Source organism: Rhinatrema bivittatum, chromosome 5 (assembly GCF_901001135.1).
Source record: "Rhinatrema bivittatum chromosome 5, aRhiBiv1.1, whole genome shotgun sequence".
Lineage (NCBI taxonomy): Eukaryota > Metazoa > Chordata > Amphibia > Gymnophiona > Rhinatrematidae > Rhinatrema > Rhinatrema bivittatum.
The window spans coordinates 267698011-267719127 of NC_042619.1; the positions used below are offsets into that span (position 1 = coordinate 267698011).

The 21117-nt window shown below is 45.5% G+C and overlaps 1 protein-coding gene across 1 annotated transcript in view; it reads left to right on the forward strand.

Moving 5' to 3' along the window:
* The window catches only part of SNRNP27 (small nuclear ribonucleoprotein U4/U6.U5 subunit 27), a 40465-nt gene that overhangs the window by 13748 nt on the left and 5600 nt on the right, over positions 1-21117 (forward strand). Inside the window, exons 4-5 of the mRNA XM_029603985.1 lie at positions 597-676; positions 1708-1772. Of these exons, the coding sequence (XP_029459845.1) occupies positions 597-676; positions 1708-1772 (145 nt within the window). The remainder of the gene's footprint in view (positions 1-596; positions 677-1707; positions 1773-21117) is intronic.

Below are 21117 nucleotides of genomic sequence, written 5' to 3' on the forward strand. Positions count from 1 at the left end.
TACTACTCATAATCACTAAGCATGATACTTTTGATGCAACTCCAACGTTGCTCTCTGCTGTGAAAGCAACAGTTAAGGGAAAATGGATTCAAAAAGCATCCGGGGGCCCTGACTTTTACGCTGTGGTAAACTGAGAAGCATGGGGTAACCTGCACAGTGCAGCAGATACTGGCAAAGCTTGCTGGGCAGACTGGGGGGATCATTTGGTCCTTTTCTGCTGTCATTTCTATGTTTATTTCTCCAGGCTTGGGGGTTATGATTTCCTGTTTTGACACTTATCCAAAAGTAGGCCTGAAAGTAATGAATCAATGTCAAATGGCCTTGAAAGTAGGTTAACTCAAAATTTTATCTTGTATGCCTTTGTTTTCTGGGATATGGATAATTCAAATTAGAAATGACAAAAACCTTTTGGGAGGAACTTGGCAGAGTTTGGGTAATGTACACGAATATTTGTAGCATTTCTTTTTGAGAGGGAGACAAAGGAGATGGGGATGTTTCCCCTTATAAAGGGGGAAAAATATTCTCTATTCATATGTGCATCTGACTTCGCTTTTTCCTCTTGTGTTTAATCTTCCATGTATTTTATTCCCTTCTAGAAGAGGATATGGAAGGAAAAACAGAGGAAGAAATTGAGATGATGAAAACGATGGGGTTTGGCTCCTTTGACAGCACCAAGGTAAAGGGATTTACCTTTCTATGGATAGGGCTGTTTATTTTTCTGTGCTGTGTTCAAATTGTTTGCTTATACTTTTTTTAAATGTAACCTTCTAGTAAAACATAGTAATATAGTAAATGATGGCAGATAAAGACCAAAATGCCCTTCCTATTTATACCCCAGATCAGTCCAGACTCCTGGGTTCTTTCTTCATCTGCTGGCAGGGAAGCAAGTGTCACGGACAGTGCCACCTGCAGTCCCTAAGTACCGTATTTTTCGCTCCATAAGACGCACTTTTTTTCCCCCAAAAGTGTGCGTCTTATGGAGCGAATATTAAAAAACCCCCAAAAACTACAACCAATGGGTTATTTTTTTACCCCATTGCCCATCCCAACCCTTTAAATTTAATTAACTACAATCCGCCCCCCCCCCCACCCCCAAGACTTGCCAAAAGTCCCTGGTGGTCCAGCGGGGGGGTCCGGAGCAATCTCCTTCACTCTGGCCGTCGGCTGCGAGTATTCAAAATGGCGACCATAGCCTTTGCCCTTACTATATCACAGGGGCTACCGGTGCCATTGGTCGGCCCCTGTCACATGGTAGGAGCACATAGCAAGTGTTGCTTACCTGTAACAGGTGTTCTCACAGGACAGCAGGATGTTAGTCCTCACATATGGGTGACATCACAGGATGGAGCCCTGTACGGAAAACTTTTGTCAAAGTTTCTACAAAGCTTTGACTGACACTGGCGCACTGAACATGCATGCTTACCAAAAGCCGTAGCAGAAAAGCTAAGGACTTATTGGGCCTGGGACTGAATTGCTCTCTGACCCCAGGAGGTGGTCCCTCCAATGCAGACCTGAAACAGATCTGCTGAGCAATGTGAGTTTGTCCTGATACTATCCTTGCTTTACTTATAAATAGACTACATTTCCACTGTCAATCCAGTACCTTTTATGAGAATTAGAGGTGCTAGGAAAAACACTGATATTTATATTTCAGTATTCAAGTGCAAACAGATGGTCTGGAAGAAATTGTATGTATTTATTTTTTAGGGGAAGAAAGTGGATGGCTCTGTCAATGCTTATGCCATCAATGTGTCTCAGAAGAGAAAATACAGGTGAGTGTTTAAACCAAGCAGCACTCAGAACTTTAAAAGATTTGGTTAAGAATGCAATTCTTACTGCAAGTCCTCAGAAAGCTAAAACCACTCCTTCACTTCAATGACTTCCGTCTGGTGCTACAATCCATCATTCTATCTAAGATCGATTATTGTAAACTCCCTATTGCTCGGATTCCCCGCCAACACCATCAAACCTCTTCAGATGGTTCAGAATCCTCACCATCTCCAATAAAAGAACATATCACCCCCACCCTCCGTTCCCTACATTGGCTGCCCATCAAATACAGGATCCTCTTTAAAGTTCTCACAATTATACACAAAGCGACACACGACCTCATTCCCCTCAAATTAAGCAATCAATTGAAGCCACACACCTCTTCCAGACCAATCAGAAGCGCATAGAAAGGCACACTGCATGCCCCATGCCCCCCCCCCCCCCCAGCGAAAACAGCACTAAGGAAGCGGGCCCTATCTACAGCAGGTTCCCATCACTGGAACTCGCTCCCCCCGGGACCTACGACTTGAAACATGCCCCCTCGGCTTTCAAGAAAAAACTAAAAACTTGACTTTTCATCCAAGCCTTCCCGGACACCTAACCTTGACCTGGGTTTAATATGAGCTTGGTGACCTGGGCTTAAAACCAGTCTTGCCTTGTCCGCATTTTACTCACACTCATCTTTGGACCTTGGTTTAACAAGTCTTACTCAGTTCCTTATGTACACTCCTCCTTTGTAATTGTACATACTATAATCCTATTTACGTAACCTGTACCAGCATCATTTGTATAATCTCTCCCATCAAGTTCCCAGTCCTTTGGACCGTATCATATCTTATACTGTTCAGTTTTAAGTTCCGTGTAACAGTTCTTGCATTCACTTGTTTTTTATATGTTAGCTGTATCAGCTCTTGTATTCACTTGTTTCATGTACTGCCTTCGAGCGAAGTTGTAGTTTCTTGTAAACCGGGGTGATCTGTATCACATATAGGAACTTCGGTATATAAAAGTTAAAAATAAATAAAACATAAATAATATTTGAACAGTGCTGACTTAGTGGCAGAACCTTTTGAGTTATTCAGCAATAAGCAACAAAGACAATCTATTGATCCCCAGTGTGAAACTTGACCTAAAATTTCAATGTTAGCAAGAGGGTGTGGGAGGGACCATAACTGGAATAAAAATTCATTAGACTGGGGAAAATTCATGAGGTTTTCCACCCCAACTGGTGACTTAATTGCTGACAACTGAAACTAAAATGTATTCAGCTTATTACATCTGTTTTCACTGTGTATGGAACTCTTTTTAACTGAACATTTTCAAATACTTTTGAGCTGTAATAGCTATAAGCTATGTATATTTTTATTAAACTAAACCAATCTTACAAAACCAGAACCAGACTTTTTTTTACTTTTGTAAACAAAAAGCATTAACATCAATTCTGCAAAATTTCTGAACTGTGTGTTTTTCTCATGCTGCTATAAGATATTTAGTTTTGGCCCTCAGGACTCTGCTCTTAAGCATGTTTATTGCAAATATCTGAATTTTGCAGACCAGAGCCCAGAGATCCTGATAGTCCAAAGCATAAGTCCACAAGTCAGCCATTTGGGTTTTTGGGCCATCCACAATGAATATGCATGTGTAGATTTGCATGCACTGCCTCCATTGCAACCATATTTATATTGTACACTTGTATATAATTAACCTCCTCTGTCTCTCTTTATTTCTTACAATCCCAGTTCATTAGCCCTTGTTAATTGTAACTGCATCTCTTCATCACGTTTATTTATGTTTTTGGTTGTATTTTTCGCACCCCTGTTTTCTGTAAACCGACATGATGTGAACGAGTTCTTGAATGCCGGTATAAAAAAACCTTAAATAAATAAATAAAATAAAATCTCTTTCACATTCCCAGCCAAACCCTTTGTCCAGTAGTTTGCATAACGAGCTTTGTCCCAGACGTGGCCCCATAAACGAATCAAGGCTTGGCTGTCAACCTTTCTGCCTCCCCTGTTATTTGTTTCTTTCCATCTGATGTGTGTGATACTGAAAGAGGGTAACAGTCATGTTTTAAAGCCAGAAAATCTCAAACAAAAATGCCTCTTCATCTGTCCAGACAAGTTGGTTCCTCTTGCACCAGCAGATGGAGGCAGAGAACAGTTTCCTTTTCTGATGTCATCTGAGTCTATCTATTCTAGAATAGCAGGATAACTTGCTCAGTAATTCTTTGCCTCCAGCTGGTAAGGGCTGCTCTGGGATTGCAAAAAAAACCCAGTAGCAGCAGTAACAAAACAACCATGCTGGTGGAAAGAGGCTCTGATATCAGATTTGCAGGACTGTAAGATTGAATAATAATTAAAGAAGTCCTATGAAACTACCATTCCTGTTCATGCCCCAGATCAGTCCAGACAAGTGGGTTTCTATATCCCCACCAGCAGATTGAGGCACTGCTACATATCCGAGAGTGCCACCTGCAGTCTTTTGGTATTTTTGTCTCCAGCAGATGGTACAGGTGCAAACCTGCAGTCTGTTAGTTAAAATAAATTAGTTTAGGATTAGAGAGAAGATAGAGCTCCAGGAGGTGTTAGGTTCCTTCGTGGGCCATCCCTCTGGTTGAGCAGTGGGGGGGGGGGGGGGGGGGGGGGTAGAAATCCCTGGCCAGACTTGACCCTTGATTCCAGGGGGAAGGAAAGCCAGGGGTCTTGGTTCCCTTGCTCCCCCACACAGGCTGTGTCCTGGACCTTCCAGAAACAGGAAAGTTGTATTTTCATTTGCTTTTACTGTTCTGAGTGGCTCAGCAAGCCAACCCAAAACTCAGAAGCTGTGAGGCCTTTTTATTTTTTTGCTGTCGGGGTGAGAAGGAAACCCGCAGCTGGGGCTTTTTTTTCTGCACCCGAAGCTGGAACAATGGCAGCGGCTTTTTCTCCTGCTTGGGATTATTTTTAGCTGCAAGCTGCGTCGCATGCAATAACGTCTTCCGCTAAGTGTGGGAAAGCCTGTCGGGCCTGCGGGGGGGAGGCGCTCTTGCCTCAGTGCAGCCCTTCTCTGCCCTGCCTGTGTCTCTGGAGGCGAGGGAACCTTGGCAAAAGGATCAGGGGGCGGTTGCTGCACATGTGCTGCAGATCCTATGCAGGAGGCCCTGGGGGGGGGGGGTGAAAGACGGTCATTTTAACTCCTCATGGCAGGATCCCTGACATGGATGGGGAAGGCAGGAACTCCTCTCTCCCACTTTCTCCTGTGCATCAGCCTGGAGGGGGGGGGGGGGAGATGTGCCAGCAGATGCAGGGGAGGTTCCGGTGCCCATGGAATACCACAGATCAGTAATCACCGGCTGCGGATTTTGTTTTATTAATACATGACGCCTATCTCGCCAGGCAGGAGCTGGCGGCGAAAAGGTCAGCTTTTCAGACAATCCGAGGCAAGGCTAAGAAGGCTCAGGCTGAGGTGCCTCCCAGGACGAAGGGCATTTTTCTTCTGTTGGGTCTGGCTCGATCGCGAGGGGAGGATTTTTCCTCAGAGGATTCTGATGGTGCTGATCCACAGGGTGGCACTCTGCAGGACCCGCAGGTGGACCAGGGCTCTGGTCAGAGTGTGGATCCAGTGACTGATCCGCTGGGGGACCCGGATGCAGTTAAAGTCCCTCTGGCAGAAGGGGTTGACCCAAGAGTGGTCAGGTTATTCTGTAAGGAAGAATTGTGGCCTCTCATCTCTCAGGTTCTGGAGGAGCTGGGGATTAAGTCTGCTCAGGAGGATTCAGACAATGAAGGGGTAAACAGTGTTGGAGGGGCTGCGTGGACCTCTGAGGGCATTCCTTTTGCTTGGTGGCTCAAAAGTTTCACAAATTCTTTGCCTGGGCAGAACTTCATCTAGCAACACTTGCAGCCTCCCACATGGTGATGTGGACAATGTGCAGGTGGATTATCTCAGCAGACAACAGCTGGACCTGGGAGAATGGGAGCGATCAGCGGAGGCCTTTCCGCTCATTTGATGCAGGTGCGGCAAACACCAGTTCAGTCTCATGGCAACGAGGAAGAATGCCAAGGCGACCAAGTTTTCGGCCACCAAAGGGAGTTTGGCTCCGCAGGGATCAATGCCCTAGTTCAGCTGTGGCCAGAAAGGCTCCTACTGTCTTTCCTCCATGGCAGCTCATAGGTCGCATGTTGTGTCTCATTGAGCGGCATCAGGGACGAGTGATCCTGGTAGCGTTGGAGTGGCTGCACTGTCCGTGGTTTGCAGATCTGGTTCAGCTAGCAGTAGACCAGACCCGTTTGGTTAAGCCACCTGAGGGGAGTGCTATGTCAGAGACCTATCTTGTCAGAGCAGATGGGTTGCTTCTGTTTGGCTTTCGAGAGGTGACGTTTCCACCTGAAAGGATATTCTGAGCCGGTGATTACTACTCTTCTTCAGGCTAGAAAATCCTCCACTTCTTTGGCATATATCAGTCTGGAGAGTGTTGCAGTCCTGGTATGGGATCCATGACGCTGATCCTTTGCAGGTGAACGTCGCCCAGGTCTTGGCCTTTTTGCAAGAGAGCTTGTCAAAGGGTTTGGCCTGTAATTCTCTTGAATCCAGGTGGCAGCCTTGGGTTGTTTCAGAGGGAGATTGCAGGTAAGACCCTTAGCATCCCAGCCGAACGTAGTGTGTTTTTCTGAAAGGAACAAAGCATTTGCATCCTCCAGTCCGTAGACTTTGTCCATCCTGGAATCTTAACTTTGTCCTGCAAGTACTGAGTGATCCTCCCTTTGAAGGGCTACTTTGAAGGATCTTACCCTGAAGGTGGTGTTCCTGGTGGTGATTTGCTTGGCGACACGGATTTCTGAGCGCCAAGCCTTATCGTGCAAAGAAACCTTTTTGCAAACTTCAGATGAGGGTGGTCTCGCGGGCAGTTCCTTCTTTTTTGCCCAAGGTAGTGTTGTTTTCATCTTATCTAGATGGTGGAGCTGCCGGGGTTTTCTCACCCGACACCCGATTTCTCTCCATGCGAGGGAGCTTCATCTTTTGGATATGCATCAGGTTGTCCTCAGATATCTCAAGGTGACCAATGGATTTCGGTGCTCGGACCATCTTTTTGTGTTCAGTGGACCAAAGAAGGGATTGCAAAGCAGATAAAAGTACGATTGCTCGTTAGTTGAAGGAGACAATAGTTTCGGCTTATATTAGTAATGGTCGGTCGATCCCTGAGGGATTGCACGTATAATCTACTAGGGCACAGGCACACTCCTGGGCGGAGTGTCAGTTTTGCCACAGGAGATTTGTCGAGCAGCAGCTTGGTCCTCTTTGCACATTTTTACCAGGCATTACCATTTGGATGTCAGGGCCGTAGAGGAAGACTCCTTCGAGAGTGTACTGCACTCTGCAGGTTAGAGGAGCACTCTGCAGGTTAGAGGAGCTTGGGTACATCCCACTTGTCTGGACTGATCTGAGGTATTCCAGGAACGAAAATTAGCAGGTAAGCAATTTTCCTATCTCTCCTTGCAAGCAGCAGTTTAGGGGGGATATGTAGCCAGGGCATGGTGAGGTGGGTATTTGGACTGGAAACAGAGGAGCCTGAGGAAACTACCAAGTTGGTCAAGAGCAATCTTTGTAGCTGACATCCTGTATGATTTAATTAGGACTTCATCGAAGCAGGTGGCAACATTGGTCAGATTTCTATGGCTGAGACTGCTCATCCAATTCATCTAGTTAGGCTTAAGCAGGCTTCCCTTTAAGGGATACCTGCTGTTCAGTGAGGAGCTAGAAAAACTAGTGTAGAATCTGATGTAGTGTAATTCCTAGAGGCTGTTGGAGAATAGAAGTAGGAGCACTTTGAGATCTTTTAAAGGACGGGCTAAGGAACCTAGTCAATACAGGACAAAGGAAAGGACCCCAGTGAGAATAGCATTGGTATTCCCAGAAAGGGTTTTGAGACAGAAGCGCGGGGGGGGGGCCTTACAGGGGAGAAAGGAAGGTACGAGAGTCCACTCCTTGCTTCCCCTGGTGGGTGGGTGGCTGATAGATTTTTTGGGGGAGAGGCTCCATATTTTGTAAATAAGCAGGCTGAAATAGCTGTTACATGCATGTAACATCTGGCAGCACCAAACACTGCTCTCCTAGCTAGAGATTTTCAGCTCTGAACATGTACAGGAATTCCTACATGGGTATTGCCTTCTGAGCCTCCTTAATCATTTTTTGTCCAAGCACAGTATGAATGTGTACTCAGTCTTGTTCAAAATCCTTTAACTTTTTTTTTTTTTCTCTTTCATTGTTCTCTTCAGTTTTCCTTTTGTCTTGCTGTACTGCAGTACTAAGGAACTTTTGCTGCCTCAAAATGTCTGGCATCTGTGGTAAGGTGATGTCCCTCACAGATTCATTGCCTGGGTACAGATCATGACTGGCAAATAGGTCTACTTGCAGACAAATGTCCCTGTGTTCTCAATGCTCCAGGGCACATTGCATAGAACTTCATAAGTCTCTCAAAAGCTGCAGTAGATCTCCCACAGTGCAGCAACTGCCTCGCTGGAACATGTGTTGAGCATGAACTCCTCAGACTTCCATATTAGCCCAAATCAGTCACAGCGTTGAGCGATACAATCCATCCTACATCAAAGGAAAAAGCAGCATTCATTGGCATCGTAAACATAAAAAAAAAAAAAAAATCATAGCTCTTGAAAATGCAGCCCATTCCATGTGTGAGATGCATAGAGTGGACACTTTGTCAAAATGCATCAGTTGCATCAAAAACATCCTTGCTCTATACTCCATAGACGTATTCAGTGCACCAAGCCCTGAACCTAAAATCATTGTGTGACATTACTTGCATACAGCTGTGTAAGTAACTTTAGGCCAGCTGCTGAAGGAGTCATTTTACCTCTGCCCTCTCTCAAAAAAAAGAAAAACCCTCCTATTGATGTGCAGGAACCTACCTTGTCCCCGAAGAGGATGTTTTACTGCCTCCACCAATCAGAGGGGACACATTGTTTAACCAGACTGCAAGTCTAGTGAGAAATTTATTTACCTCTTTAAAGAGGCAAAGGAATAACTCGTATTGCTGGAGAGGAACCTCACACCAAAGTCCCAATATTATCCATCAGGGTGAACACTTCATCTAAACCCGTAATACAGAGTTTTTCATCTTCCCACTCGGTGGCAGCGAAGTCAAGTCACTCTGGCAGTTGACTAGTAATTTGCCCCTCCGAGGCAATCAGAAGAGCCTGGCATTGGTATCCTGGGTTAGTAAACCCTTACGTTCAGAAGAGGGGGGTCTACAGACATATCTCCCAAGTCATTTCTGGATACACCTAACCATACATTGCCCAAGAACATTTATCATATTCAAAGTTAGTGGAAAAGGTGCTTAGCATTAGACTCCCTCTTGAAAGTTTTCGGACTTGCCCTGTCAGATCATGCAGCTCTCCCAGTCTAAACATTCTAAATTGGTTGCAGATGAAAAGGTGGGAAATGCCTATCTCTGGAATTTCTGAGGTTAGGAAGCTGTATCTCAAATACCGAATCCAAAAATCTCTGGAGTTTGGAGTTGTGCCACACAGTTTGTCCTTGAGTATACCCTGAATCTGCTAGACAATTTTAACAAGATCTTCCCCTTGCTCCATGCTTACTACTCATATCTCTACACACTGATTCTATATGGTGCAATATCCTCTTGACTATATTCCAAATCTGTAGGCTTTTCTACAGCCTGTGGAAGAAGGGTCTTATTACCCAAAACCGCTTTTGAAGGTAGAAGAATGCATTCATCACCCCCTCTGTTCTGTCTACAAATTTTTCTACTCCATTTCACGTGCCTCATCAGCTTCAATTGTAGATTGGGATATGATGTGACTCTGAGTAGCTTCCAAGAGAAGTCACCAGACTGACCTAGTGATGGTGACAAATTAAACTAAACTGTATATAGTGGTCCAACCCTCTCAAGGGTCCCCAAGCACCTTCTTCACTTACAAACACTTATGCTTTCCAAGTGTCAATTTAGGCCTTTTTCAGCAATATTTGCTACCACCTCTTCTGGCCCAGCGTTAGCAACCACTACCGGTCAGACCATGGCAGCATAACCGCCATCAACCTAAGTCTGCACAGCAGGCCCAGCATAAACCTGGGCCCAGTCTCTCATCCCTCTGAACTCTGGGGGACAAGATCCAAATCTTCTTGGAGGCATGACACTAGATAACCAAGGATCTCCAGGTCCTCCTAATCATGGAATCTGGATGCCTTGGCATTTTCTCCTGGCTACCCATCCCTTCCACACTGCTCAAATCTTCCTGGTGGTGGTGATGTGTCAAGTGAAATGAAGTTTAATCACTTTTTCACCATCAAATGATAGAACTAGTCCCTGCATCCCCGCATGGATAGGGTTTCTACTCCCAATATTTCTTCACCAAGAAATCAGGAGGCTTGAGGCCCATTCTGGTTCTGAGATCCTTGAACAGACACCTGCTTTGAGAGGCATTCACAATGAAATTCCCTCAGTATAATTCTCCCTTATATCCAAAAACATGAATGGATGTGCGTACTTGATCTGAAGGATGCATACGCTCATATGCTTCCTCCTGGCACTGTCTTTGCTTTAAGTTTGTCTGCCCATTTCCCATACAAGATACTCCTTATCAGCAGCTCTGAATGTCTTTTAACAAATGCTTTGCAGTAGTAGCTGCACACCTGCATTGCCAGGGGATGCAACTTTTTCCCATATCTGGAGGACTGGCTAATCAGTGAGCTCTCGAATAAGCCTTGCTTTTCCCTACATAAGACAATGTCTTCTACAAAATTTGGGCTTTCTGGTGAACTTTGCGAAGTCAAATCTGGTATCTACTCAGGGAATAAAATCCATTTGAGCATGGATACTTGTTGCAGGGGAGAGTTTCTGATGACTGATTGAGCGTACAACATATTGCTCATACACAACTACTGATCTCTATGCATGACAGCCAGAGCAATTCTTATTGAATCAGTTCGTATGGTAGGCCCACTAAACCACCTTTATATCTACACAGGGATCATCTGGCTCAACCATAATCAGGTTTCTAAGGCACAACCATCCCCTGCTACCCACCTAATTCAAACCCTGCCGGAAGTTCAGAAGGCGTTTGACAAAGTCCCTCATGAGAGGCTTCTACGAAAACTAAAAAGTCATGGGATAGGAGGCGATGTCCTTTCGTGGAAAAAACTGAAAACCTGGCTATTCAGCCAAGCATTTCCATGATTTCTAAAAAGCTGCTTCAACGAACTCTTATTACAGCCTCCCCGCTCCAACTATATAACCCCTCCATCCCCCTCCCTCTATTCTTCTCTCCCCCCTTGGATTTAGACATAAGACTTTGTTGTGCCATGTATATTTTGTTCTTATGTTTATGTTTAGCCATGTATTTTTTGCTCTTATGTTTAAATGTTACTCAAAAAGTTATACAATATGTTACTCTAAAAAGTTCTTTGTTATATGTAATTGCCCACAAGCAAGCTTATTCAACTGTTCTCTGTAAACCGATTTGATTTACATATAATGTAAGAAGATCGATATATAAAAACCATATATAAATAAAATAAATAAATAAAAGACAGGAAACAGAGTAGGATTAAATGGTCAATTTTCTCAGTGGAAAAGGGTAAACAGTGGAGTGCCTCAGGGATCTGTACTTGGACCGGTGCTTTTCAATATATATATAAATGATCTGGAAAGGAATACGACGAGTGAGGTTATCAAATTTGCAGATGATACAAAATTATTCAGAGTAGTTAAATCACAAGCAGACTGATACATTACAGGAGGACCTTGCAAGACTGGAAGATTGGGCATCCAAATGGCAGATGAAATTTAATGTGGACAAGTGCAAGGTGTTGCTTATAGAGAAAAATAATCCTTGCTGTAGTTACATGATGTTAGGTTCCATATTAGGAGCTACCACCCAGGAAAAAGATCTAGACATCATAGTGAATAATACTTTAAAATCGTCTGCTCAGTGTGCTGCAGCAGTCAAAAAAGCAAATAGAATGTTAGGAATTATTAGGAAGGGAATGGTTAATAGAACGGAAAATGTCATAATGCCTCTGTATTGCTCCATGGTGAGACCGCACCTTGAATACTGTGTACAATTCTGGTTGCCGCATCTCAAAAAAGATATAGTTGCAATGGAGAAGGTACAGAGAAGGGCAACCAAAATGATAAAGGGGATGGAACAGCTCCCCTATGAGGAAAGGGTGAAGAGGTTAGGGCTGTTCAGCTTGGAGAAGAGACGGCTGAGGGGGGATATGATAGAGGTCTTTAAGATCATGAGAGGTCTTGAACGAGTAGATGTGACTCGGTTATTTACACTTTTGAATAATAGAAGGACTAGGGGGCATTCCATGAAGTTAGCAAGTAACACATTTAAGACTAATCTGAGAAAATTCTTTTTCACTCCACGCACAATGCAGCTCTGGAATTTGTTGCCAGAGATGGTGGTTAGTGCAGTTAGTGTAGCTGGGTTCAAAAAAGGTTTGGATAAGTTCTTGGAGGCGAAGTCCATTAATGGCTATTAATCAATTATACTTAGGGAATAGCCACTGCTATTAATTGCATCAGTAGCATGGGTTCTTCTTAGTGTTTGGGTAATTGCCAGGTTCTTGTGGCCTGGTTTGGCCTCTGTTGGAAACAGGATGCTGGGCTTGATGGACCCTTGGTCTGACCCAGCATGGCAATTTCTTATATTCTTATGTTCAAGCCCTTCCCGGCCCCTCACAAGTTCCTCAAGACATGCCTCTCCTAACCAAGAGTATCCCTGATGGAGACCCAGACACCACAGATGAGGAAACTGACTCCCTGGAGGAAAGAGAAATTCCCCCAGGGATGGAGCCATAGCAGACCATGCTCCAATTCTTTCACAAGGACGAATTACCTGCCCTCATGTCCCAGACTATGAAGATACTGGGTCTTCCAGGCACTGAGCCTATATCGGAACCTCCGCATGGGCCTCCTGCTACTTTCCTTTGTTGGGAGTCCATCAAGGAACTGATTGATCTGGAATGGAATGCTCCAAAGGCCAGTTTCAAAGGGAGGCAGGCCCGAGAAGCCCGATACCCACTGTAACCCATGGCTAAGGACCTCCTACACTTCCCTAAAGTAAACGCTATGATCTGTGTGGTCTCAAAACGCACTACGATCTCAGTGAAGGGAGGAGCGGTACTGAAGGACACCCAGGACAGAAGGCTGGAAGCCATCCTTAAGCAGTCCTTTGATGTATCAGCGATGATGCTACAAATTGCTTCCTGCTGCGCCTTGGTGGCACGTTCCTGTTTGATCCTCTCCAGAGACGCAACCACGCCCGGAGAAGCGATGGAACCTGCGGTTTCCTTCCTCACCGATGCTACCGCAGACCTCGTGCGCACCTTGGCCAGGGGAGTCGCTGCCGCCATGGCAGCCAGAAGACAATTATGGCTTCGGAATTGGTCGGCTGATGTGACTTCCAAAGCAAACCTCACAAAAATGCCTTTTAAAGGATCCCTCCTGTTCGAGAGTGAACTGGAGAAGTTAGCCAACAAATGGGGCAAATCCCCAGTATCCCGATTTACCTGAAAACAGGAACAAAAGAACATATCAGCACTCCTCCCTCAGAAGAACCAAGGGTAGATGATTTCAGTGTTTTAAGCCTTACAGGAACACACAGTCTCAAGCATCTCACCCTTCAGGAAGGCCTCATTCCTTTTGGAACAAGCACATTGAGAGGAGCAGGGGCAGGCTCAGGCCGTACCCCACAATGAGAAGATGCAGACCCATCCACAGGAAGAAGACATAGGGGGCAGAATTCCCCTCTTCTACCAAAGATGGGTCGAGATAACATCAGACAAATGGGTCCTAGCTATCATTTGAGAGGGGTACTCTCTGGAATTCCAAGCTTCCCCCAGACAAATTTATAAGATCACCTTGCCACTCCCACGCCAAGAGACTGGCAGTGGAAACCACACTAGCAAAACTACTCAGCCTGAAGGCAATAGCTCCGGTGCCCATGCTTCAACAAAATACTGGCCACTATTCAATCTATTTTATCGTTCCCAAGAAAGAAGGAACATCCCGGCCCATCCTGGACCTCAAGGCTGTCAACAGTTACCTGAAGGTACCACACTTCCACATGGAAACCCCTATGCTCTGTTATAATGTCGGTACAACCAGGAGAATTCTTAAACTCCCTGGACCTATCTGAAGCCTACCTTCACATCCCGGTCCATCTGGATCACCAGCGCTTCCTGCACTTTGCGATACTGGGCCATCATCAGTTCCGAGCGCTACCTTTTGGACTAGCTATCACCCTCAGAACCTTCACCAAAATTATGGTGGTAGTGGCGGCAGCCCTGAGGAAGGAAGGCGTCCTGGTACATCCTTATTTGGACGATTAGCTGATCAGGGCAAAGTCTCAGGAGGAGAGTCGCCATGCGGCCACTAGAGTCAAGAACCTACTACAAGAACTTGGGTAGGTCGTGAACACAGCCAAGAGCTGTCTACAGCCCTCCCAGTCACTAGAATACTTGGGAGTCTGGTCTCCCCCTCCAAGGAAGAAGGAAGCTGATGGGTCAATTACAAAAACTGTTGACCTCTGTTCGCCCCAAGGTATGGTGGGACTACCTGCAAGTCCTCGGCCTCATAACATCAACTCTGGAAGTTGTTCCGTGGGGCCATATGCGACTGCTACAACGTTCTCTGCTGTCACGATGGAACCCAGCGACCCAGAACTACTCAATTCGCCTCCAGCTACAGACAGAGTTTCGAGATCAGCTTCAATAGTGGCTGCAGGAAGAACACCTAGGCAGAGGTGTAAACCTATCCCCACAGAATTGGATCTTGCTTACCACTGACATGAGCCTGTGGAGATGGGGAGCCCACTATCAGGAACTGATAGCCCAGGGACAATGGAACAAGGAAGAGGCGGGATGGAACATAAACCGCCTGGAAGTTCAAGCGGTCAGACTAGCCTGTCTACAGTTCAGCCACAGACTCAGGCAAGTCTGTCAGTCATGTCGGACAATGCAACAACCGTTGCCTACATCAACCGCCAGGGAGGAACCAAGAGCCAGCAGGTGTCTCTGGAAATAGACCCCCTCATGGAGTGGGCGGAAATAAACCTGCAAGGGATTTCTGCCTCCCACATCGCAGGAAAAGACAAATCTCGGCGGACTACCTCAGCAGAGAGCCTAGACCCGGGGGAATGGTCGCTGGCGGACACAGCCTACCAGTTGATAGTAAATCGATGGGGCCCCCAGCCATGGACCTACTAGCAACTCATCGCAATGCCAAAGTCCCCAGATTCTTCAGCCGCAGATGAGAACCACAGTCTCAGGGAATCTACATGCTCGTCCAGAACTGGCCAGAGGAAGGTCTCCTGTACGCCTTCCCACCCTGGCCACTGCTGGGCAGGGTCATCACCAAGAGAGAGCACCACAGGGGACTAGTTCTACTAGTCGCCCCGGATTGGCCAAGAAGACCATGGTACGCGGACATGTGAAGACTACTGGCGGGGAATCCTCTGCGTATACCGTCATGCAGGGACTGATCTCCCATGAAGACCCAGCTCGATTCTCTCTTACGGTATGGCCCTTGAGAGGACTAGCCTAAAGCGTGGCTACTCAAAAGCTGTGATTGACACCCTGCTCCAGGCACGCAAGTTCTCCACATCCGTCTTACATACGGATCTGGAGAGTATTCAAAGCCTGCTGTGAAGACCGCGGTCTCCTCCCGAGGACAGCCAAGATTCCCACGATCCTAGAATTCCTACAGGATGGCATGAAGAAGGGGGTTGTCTCTCAACTCCCTCAAGGTCCAAGTCGCAGCACTGGCCTGTTTCAGGTCCGAAGTAGACAGTATCAGACTATTGACTCATCCTGATGTGTCTCGCTTCCTGAAAGGAGATAAACAACTCTGACCACCACTAAATGGCCAGTGCCTCTATGGAACATCAACTTAGTACTAGACTTCCTAGCAGGAGAGTCCTTCAGATCAACAATCGGCCTGTCTAAGTCTCTTGACCTTAAAGACAGCTTTTTTTGATCGCAATATGTTCAGTTCGGCGCATCTCAGAGCTTCAAGCACTATCCTGTCAGGAACCGTTCCTCAGGTTCACCCCGGGCACCATACAGCTGCGTACGCTACCAACCTTCCTACCGAAAGTGGTTTCCCAGTTCCATATGAACCAAACCATATCCTTACCATCGCCAGATGAGCACAGGGATTTGGAAGACTCACGCCTCCTTCGCCACCTGAGAGTCGGCAGAATCCTAGTCCGATACCTGAAAAGATTGGAACCTTTGCGCAAAACTGATCACCTGTTTGTTCTTCACAGCGGGAAGAAACAAGGGGAAGCGGCATCGCGGGTGACCATAGCCCGCTGGATCAAAGAAGTAATTAATGCAGCCTATATAGAGGCAGGAAAACCATTACCTCTAGAGGTCAAGGCACATTCTGCAAGGGCTCAGGCAGTCTCCTGGGCTGAAACCAAGCTGCTTTCGCCAGCCGAGATTTGTTGGGCAGCAACATGGTCCTCCCTACACACCTTCTCCAGGTTCTACTGCCTGGATGTTCAGGCCAGGGAGGATACAGCTTTCGCAAGGGCAGCACTGTGGGCCACGGGCAGCCTCCCACCCTATAGGGGAGTAGCTTTTGTACATCCCATTGGTCCTGTCTACACTAAAAAAAAAACTAAAATTATCAGGTAAGTAATTTCTCCATTAGTGTTGCACAAGCCTTGTTACTTCTCAGCTCAATTTTTCTAATCCATTGGGATTTTTTCCCCTCTTGTGCTGCTATGGATTTCTCAAGTTTGTCTATCTTTCCGCTAGCATGTTGGAATCATCCTCTGAGCGAAACTCGTCCCTCTACTGTATCTAACCTCAAACCCAGTTCTGCCAGAGAATCTTAAGTCATTTTATTTGATTTGAAATTGAATCCAACTTATCTTGTAAAGTCACAACAACTGCCGCTGTCGGCTCCGCTACCACTGGTCCACTGGATGGTGGTCTTCTTCCGCTTCCAAAACGGCAGCCATCTTGTCTCCTGTTGCTCTCACTTTTTCTTTTTCCTTTTTCCTGGTTCGAGCGGGCTTGTTCCATGGATTTCTGCATATATGTATCTATCGACTTATAAATTGGAGGCTGTTTCCAGGGAGTTTTGATGTAATTGGCTCTCTATTACTGTTTTTGAGGAGATGGAGTCCAGAAGTTAGCGTTGTCCTAGGTTCACCACATCACGTGATCTCACGGATTACCTTTTAAAGACTTTATAAGCTAGTATTATATAGGGGGTAGGACTGCCATGGCAAAGGCTAAATAGCACCTAATATAATCATAAACCAGTATTTTGTTGTCTCACTAACAAGCTCCTTTTAAAGTCCATGCTTTATTTTTTAATAGTCCTTTTTATATTGATGCATTTAAAAATACTTGTCTGTAAGCCCAATTGTCTTTCATAAGTATTAAGTCCCACTGTTCTGTTTACTGCTGTAAAAAGCTGTAAAGCCCACCAAATGGCAAGATTAACACAGATGCTAGCTCCAGATGATAGCCTGACACTGCAGTGTTTCGGCATCCTTGTGCCTGCGTTGGGGACCAATAGTTCAGTGTCTCCATATTTCCAACAAACTTGTGTCTGTCTCTTATTTTGGAAGTAGGTCTTTGGCTTCTTTGGGTATTTAAGAGTTTTAATAATACAAAAGTTATTCCAGGTTTATGGCATAGCCTTCCTTTGGAATTGAGAGAAGTAAATCTTCTGGGAAAAGACATGGTTTGTCAGAAAACTAGATTTTGTTTTACAAATTTTGAAATTTCACGCTAACTGCAAAGTACCCTATCAATGAAATGATCAGCTTGGCTAACAATGATAGAATGAGGAATTTGTAGGGGGGGCAGGAGGGGCTTGAATTGTTTTGGTTTTATTTTCAATTATTTTGTTTTATATACATTTTTTGTTTAAATTGTGGTCGTTGAACATCGCTTTGGGCAATAGCGTATCTGTAAAATGATTCAGAAATGCTATTAAATAAACAAAAAGAATGCCCTGGGTCCACGGTTTTGGTACTTGAGGCAGTAAAGCATTATTTCTTTCATCTAGCCAGACTCGTCCAGACAGATGGGTAATGCTCCCAAACCAGCAGTTTGAGAGAGAGTCTGGAAGGTTTGCTGATTTCACCCCTTTATAGGCTCCTGTGCTGTCCTCAGCCTGCCAGCATTCTGGCTCTAGCATGCTGTGAGCTAAGGCCTGGTTAGGCTGGATAAAAAAAAAATACAAATTGGAAGGGCAGCTCCCGAGCTGAAAGGCCTGTACTCCCTCATTTGAGCATCGCCCTAGGCGAGGGGGTAAAGGATTTCATTGAGTCAATATGGATATCCCCAGCAGCCAAGTTCAAAGGAATCACCTTGTCTAAATTATTCCCTCTAGTTTATCAGGAGAGAGAGAAACTTAGGTTTTCAAAGGCATATGCCCTGGTCTGTTCAGAGAAGGGCAACCGGGACGGAGCAGAGGAGATTTTTCTTGAAAGAATTACTGACTAGCCGAGCCGGATTACCTTTTTGCTGGGGTGGAGGAGACGCGTTTTCCCGGCCCCTGGAGCCCCGCCCACAATTCGCCGACGTCATCAGCTTGGGACTGGCAGTACAAAAGCTGGTCTCCCTCGGCGTTTGGTGGACGGAGCAGAGGAGATTTTTCTTGAAAGAATTACTGACTAGCCGAGCCGGATTACCTTTTTGCTGGGGTGGAGGAGACGCGTTTTCCCAGCCCCTGGAGCCCCGCCCACGATTCGACGACGCCGACGTCATCAGCTTGGGACTGGCAGTACAAAAGCTGGTCTCCCTCGGCGCGTGTCGCCGTCCGGCGCGAGTCGCCACAGATTGGAAAATCTAGCTGTTTGCTGACGTAATTTCAGCACTCCTGTCTTTCACTTGTCCTAAATAGGATTTATTTAATAATGCCGCACAAAAGAAAGGGGAAGATGAGGGTTTATCCACCCGAACCCTCACCAACCACAGGACAGCGTGTAATCACTGAATTTGCGTCACCCATTCCATTAGGGACAACGAGCCCCGCTAGCGGTGTGGGAAGAGGAGTCCCTTCCCCGCTTGGGGGATATATCGCTGTCCCCACCAGAACCACGATTACCGCCGAATGCTACCTCAGCGTGGACAGCTGGGCAAGTTGAGTCGCCAGTGCAAACTGTCACAGGAGCGACTTCATTGGGTGGACTGCCAGGAAGTTCCGCGAAAGTGGAGGGACCACCCGATGCCTCGAGCCCTTTTGAAGCTGCAGCAAGGAGTGAGTACCGAAATGAGGATATGTTGCAGAGATCCAGAACAGCTGTGGGTGGAGGAGAGGGAACGGGTGGCCTAGTAAGAGGTCCCATAGAGGTGAAAAGACCGACGGAAATCACAATAGAGTCCCTTTGGGACTTGGTTGCGGGGTTAACTATGGCATTTAATGAGCAAGCCCAAAAAACGGAGGAAATCTCACTCAAAATGGACTCTATTGACAAGCAATTACATCTGAGGGGAACAGAACAATTACAAGAATTACAGCAAGTAAAATTAGTTAAAACAAATGTCTGATATAAATGCTATATGTGTGAAAGATCAGGGGGTTTTAACAAGACGACTAGAATCAGTAGAAAATTATCTGAGACAGCTAAACCTAAGGGTTTTGAATTTCCCGAAAGTGGTTGGGGAAATTCCATTACTAACTTTTAAGAGATATCTGAAGGAAATTCTACAGATCCCAGAAGAACAGATACCATCTGTAAAAAAGATTTTATTTTTAAGACAAGGACAGAGCCAAATACAGATATCCCCAGTAGGGGATACTGGGAATTTCAACAACTTATCTCAGTATTTGGAAAGTTCTGGACTTGAAATTTCTGAAAGAACTGTACTCTTTGTCTCTCTGTTTTCAGAGTATGATAGAGCCATGATAATGAAACACTACTTTAAAGCAATTAATACAACATATTTGGGTGGATTAATCCGTATTTTTCCTGATCTCTCCAGGGTTACACAACTACGCAGAAAATCATTTATAACTATGCGCCCTGAAGTTATAGCTCTTGGTGCAAATTTTCTTTTGCGTTACCCCGCAAGATGCGTAGTAAAGCACTCTGGGAACACTTATGTCTTCTTTAATCCAGAACAGTTAAGGGGCTTCATAGATGCCAGAAAGGAAACCCCTATAACCTAAAAGATCTGGTTCTAATTTATAAATGAATGGGTTGTTAACAGAGTGCTAGTCTAAATTTTTCTTATCCACTCCTTTTCTTTTCTCTGTTCCTCTCCCATGTTACTTAGAAAAAAAGGGGATAAATATTTTCGTTTAAAAATAATTGTATATTACAATTAATGTGGTGTAACATTTTTCTTTTGAATATTCCTCCTGATTGAATGCAAAGGGTTCTTTGTGTATAAGTTGTAAAATTGAATAAATAAATAAATTAAAAAAAAAAAAATGAGAAGGGCAACCAAAATGATAAAGGGGATGGAACAGTTCCCCTTTGAGGAAAGACTGAAGAGGTTAGGGCTGTTCAGCTTGGAGAAGAGGCTGCTCACATCCCTCGACCTCCTTACGGAGCAGGACGAATGTTGGAATGATGTGCTGTGTTGAGACCAGGCAGGAGAAGGAAGCCCTGTATAGTAAAACTTCCTGAGGAGACAGTGTGTATATATATAGTCTTGCAGTGACCCCAGCCTGCCAGTATTCTCGGTCGCCAGCAGATGGTGAACATTTCTCTCCCTCTGGGGATTGCCTTTTCTTTGGAAGGAGAAATTTAAATTAAGGAAAAGAGAGCCCCGCTCTCCTGGGTGATATCTAAAGGTCCCTCCTGAGGTGTGCCTCGGTCTGATAGCTGGTTTTGCCGGCATGGACTTAGCTTCTTGAGTGGCTGAAAAGCAGTGGGTGCAGGAAGCCAAGCGCGGTGATGACAGCAATTGCCCTCTCCCCCTGCACCTGGAGACTGTCTCTGTGCTCAGGCAGGTAAGGCTGAGCTCTGGTAATTTTTTTTATTTTTTTTTAAAGGGGAAAAAAAAAGAAGATATATCAAAGACTTAGCAGGAGGTTTTACTGTACAGTGCTTCCTTCTCCAACCCGGTCTCAACTCAGCGTGCCATTCCAACCTTCGTCCCGCTCCGTGGGAGGTCGAGGGATGTGAGAAGCCTCAGTAGGGTTAGGCCCCCCCCTCCGAGGCTCTTCACTGCGCACACTGTGGTAGGCCACAACGGCTTTTCACGCACTGGGGTTTTTTGTTTTTTTTGGTGCCTATTTGTACAGTTAAGGGGGATTTGAGATTTGCAGGCACTCTTGTAGGAATCTATTTCTGGTATTGACAAAAGATGTAGTCTGAATTTGTAAGGTGCCTGCCTTTCTTC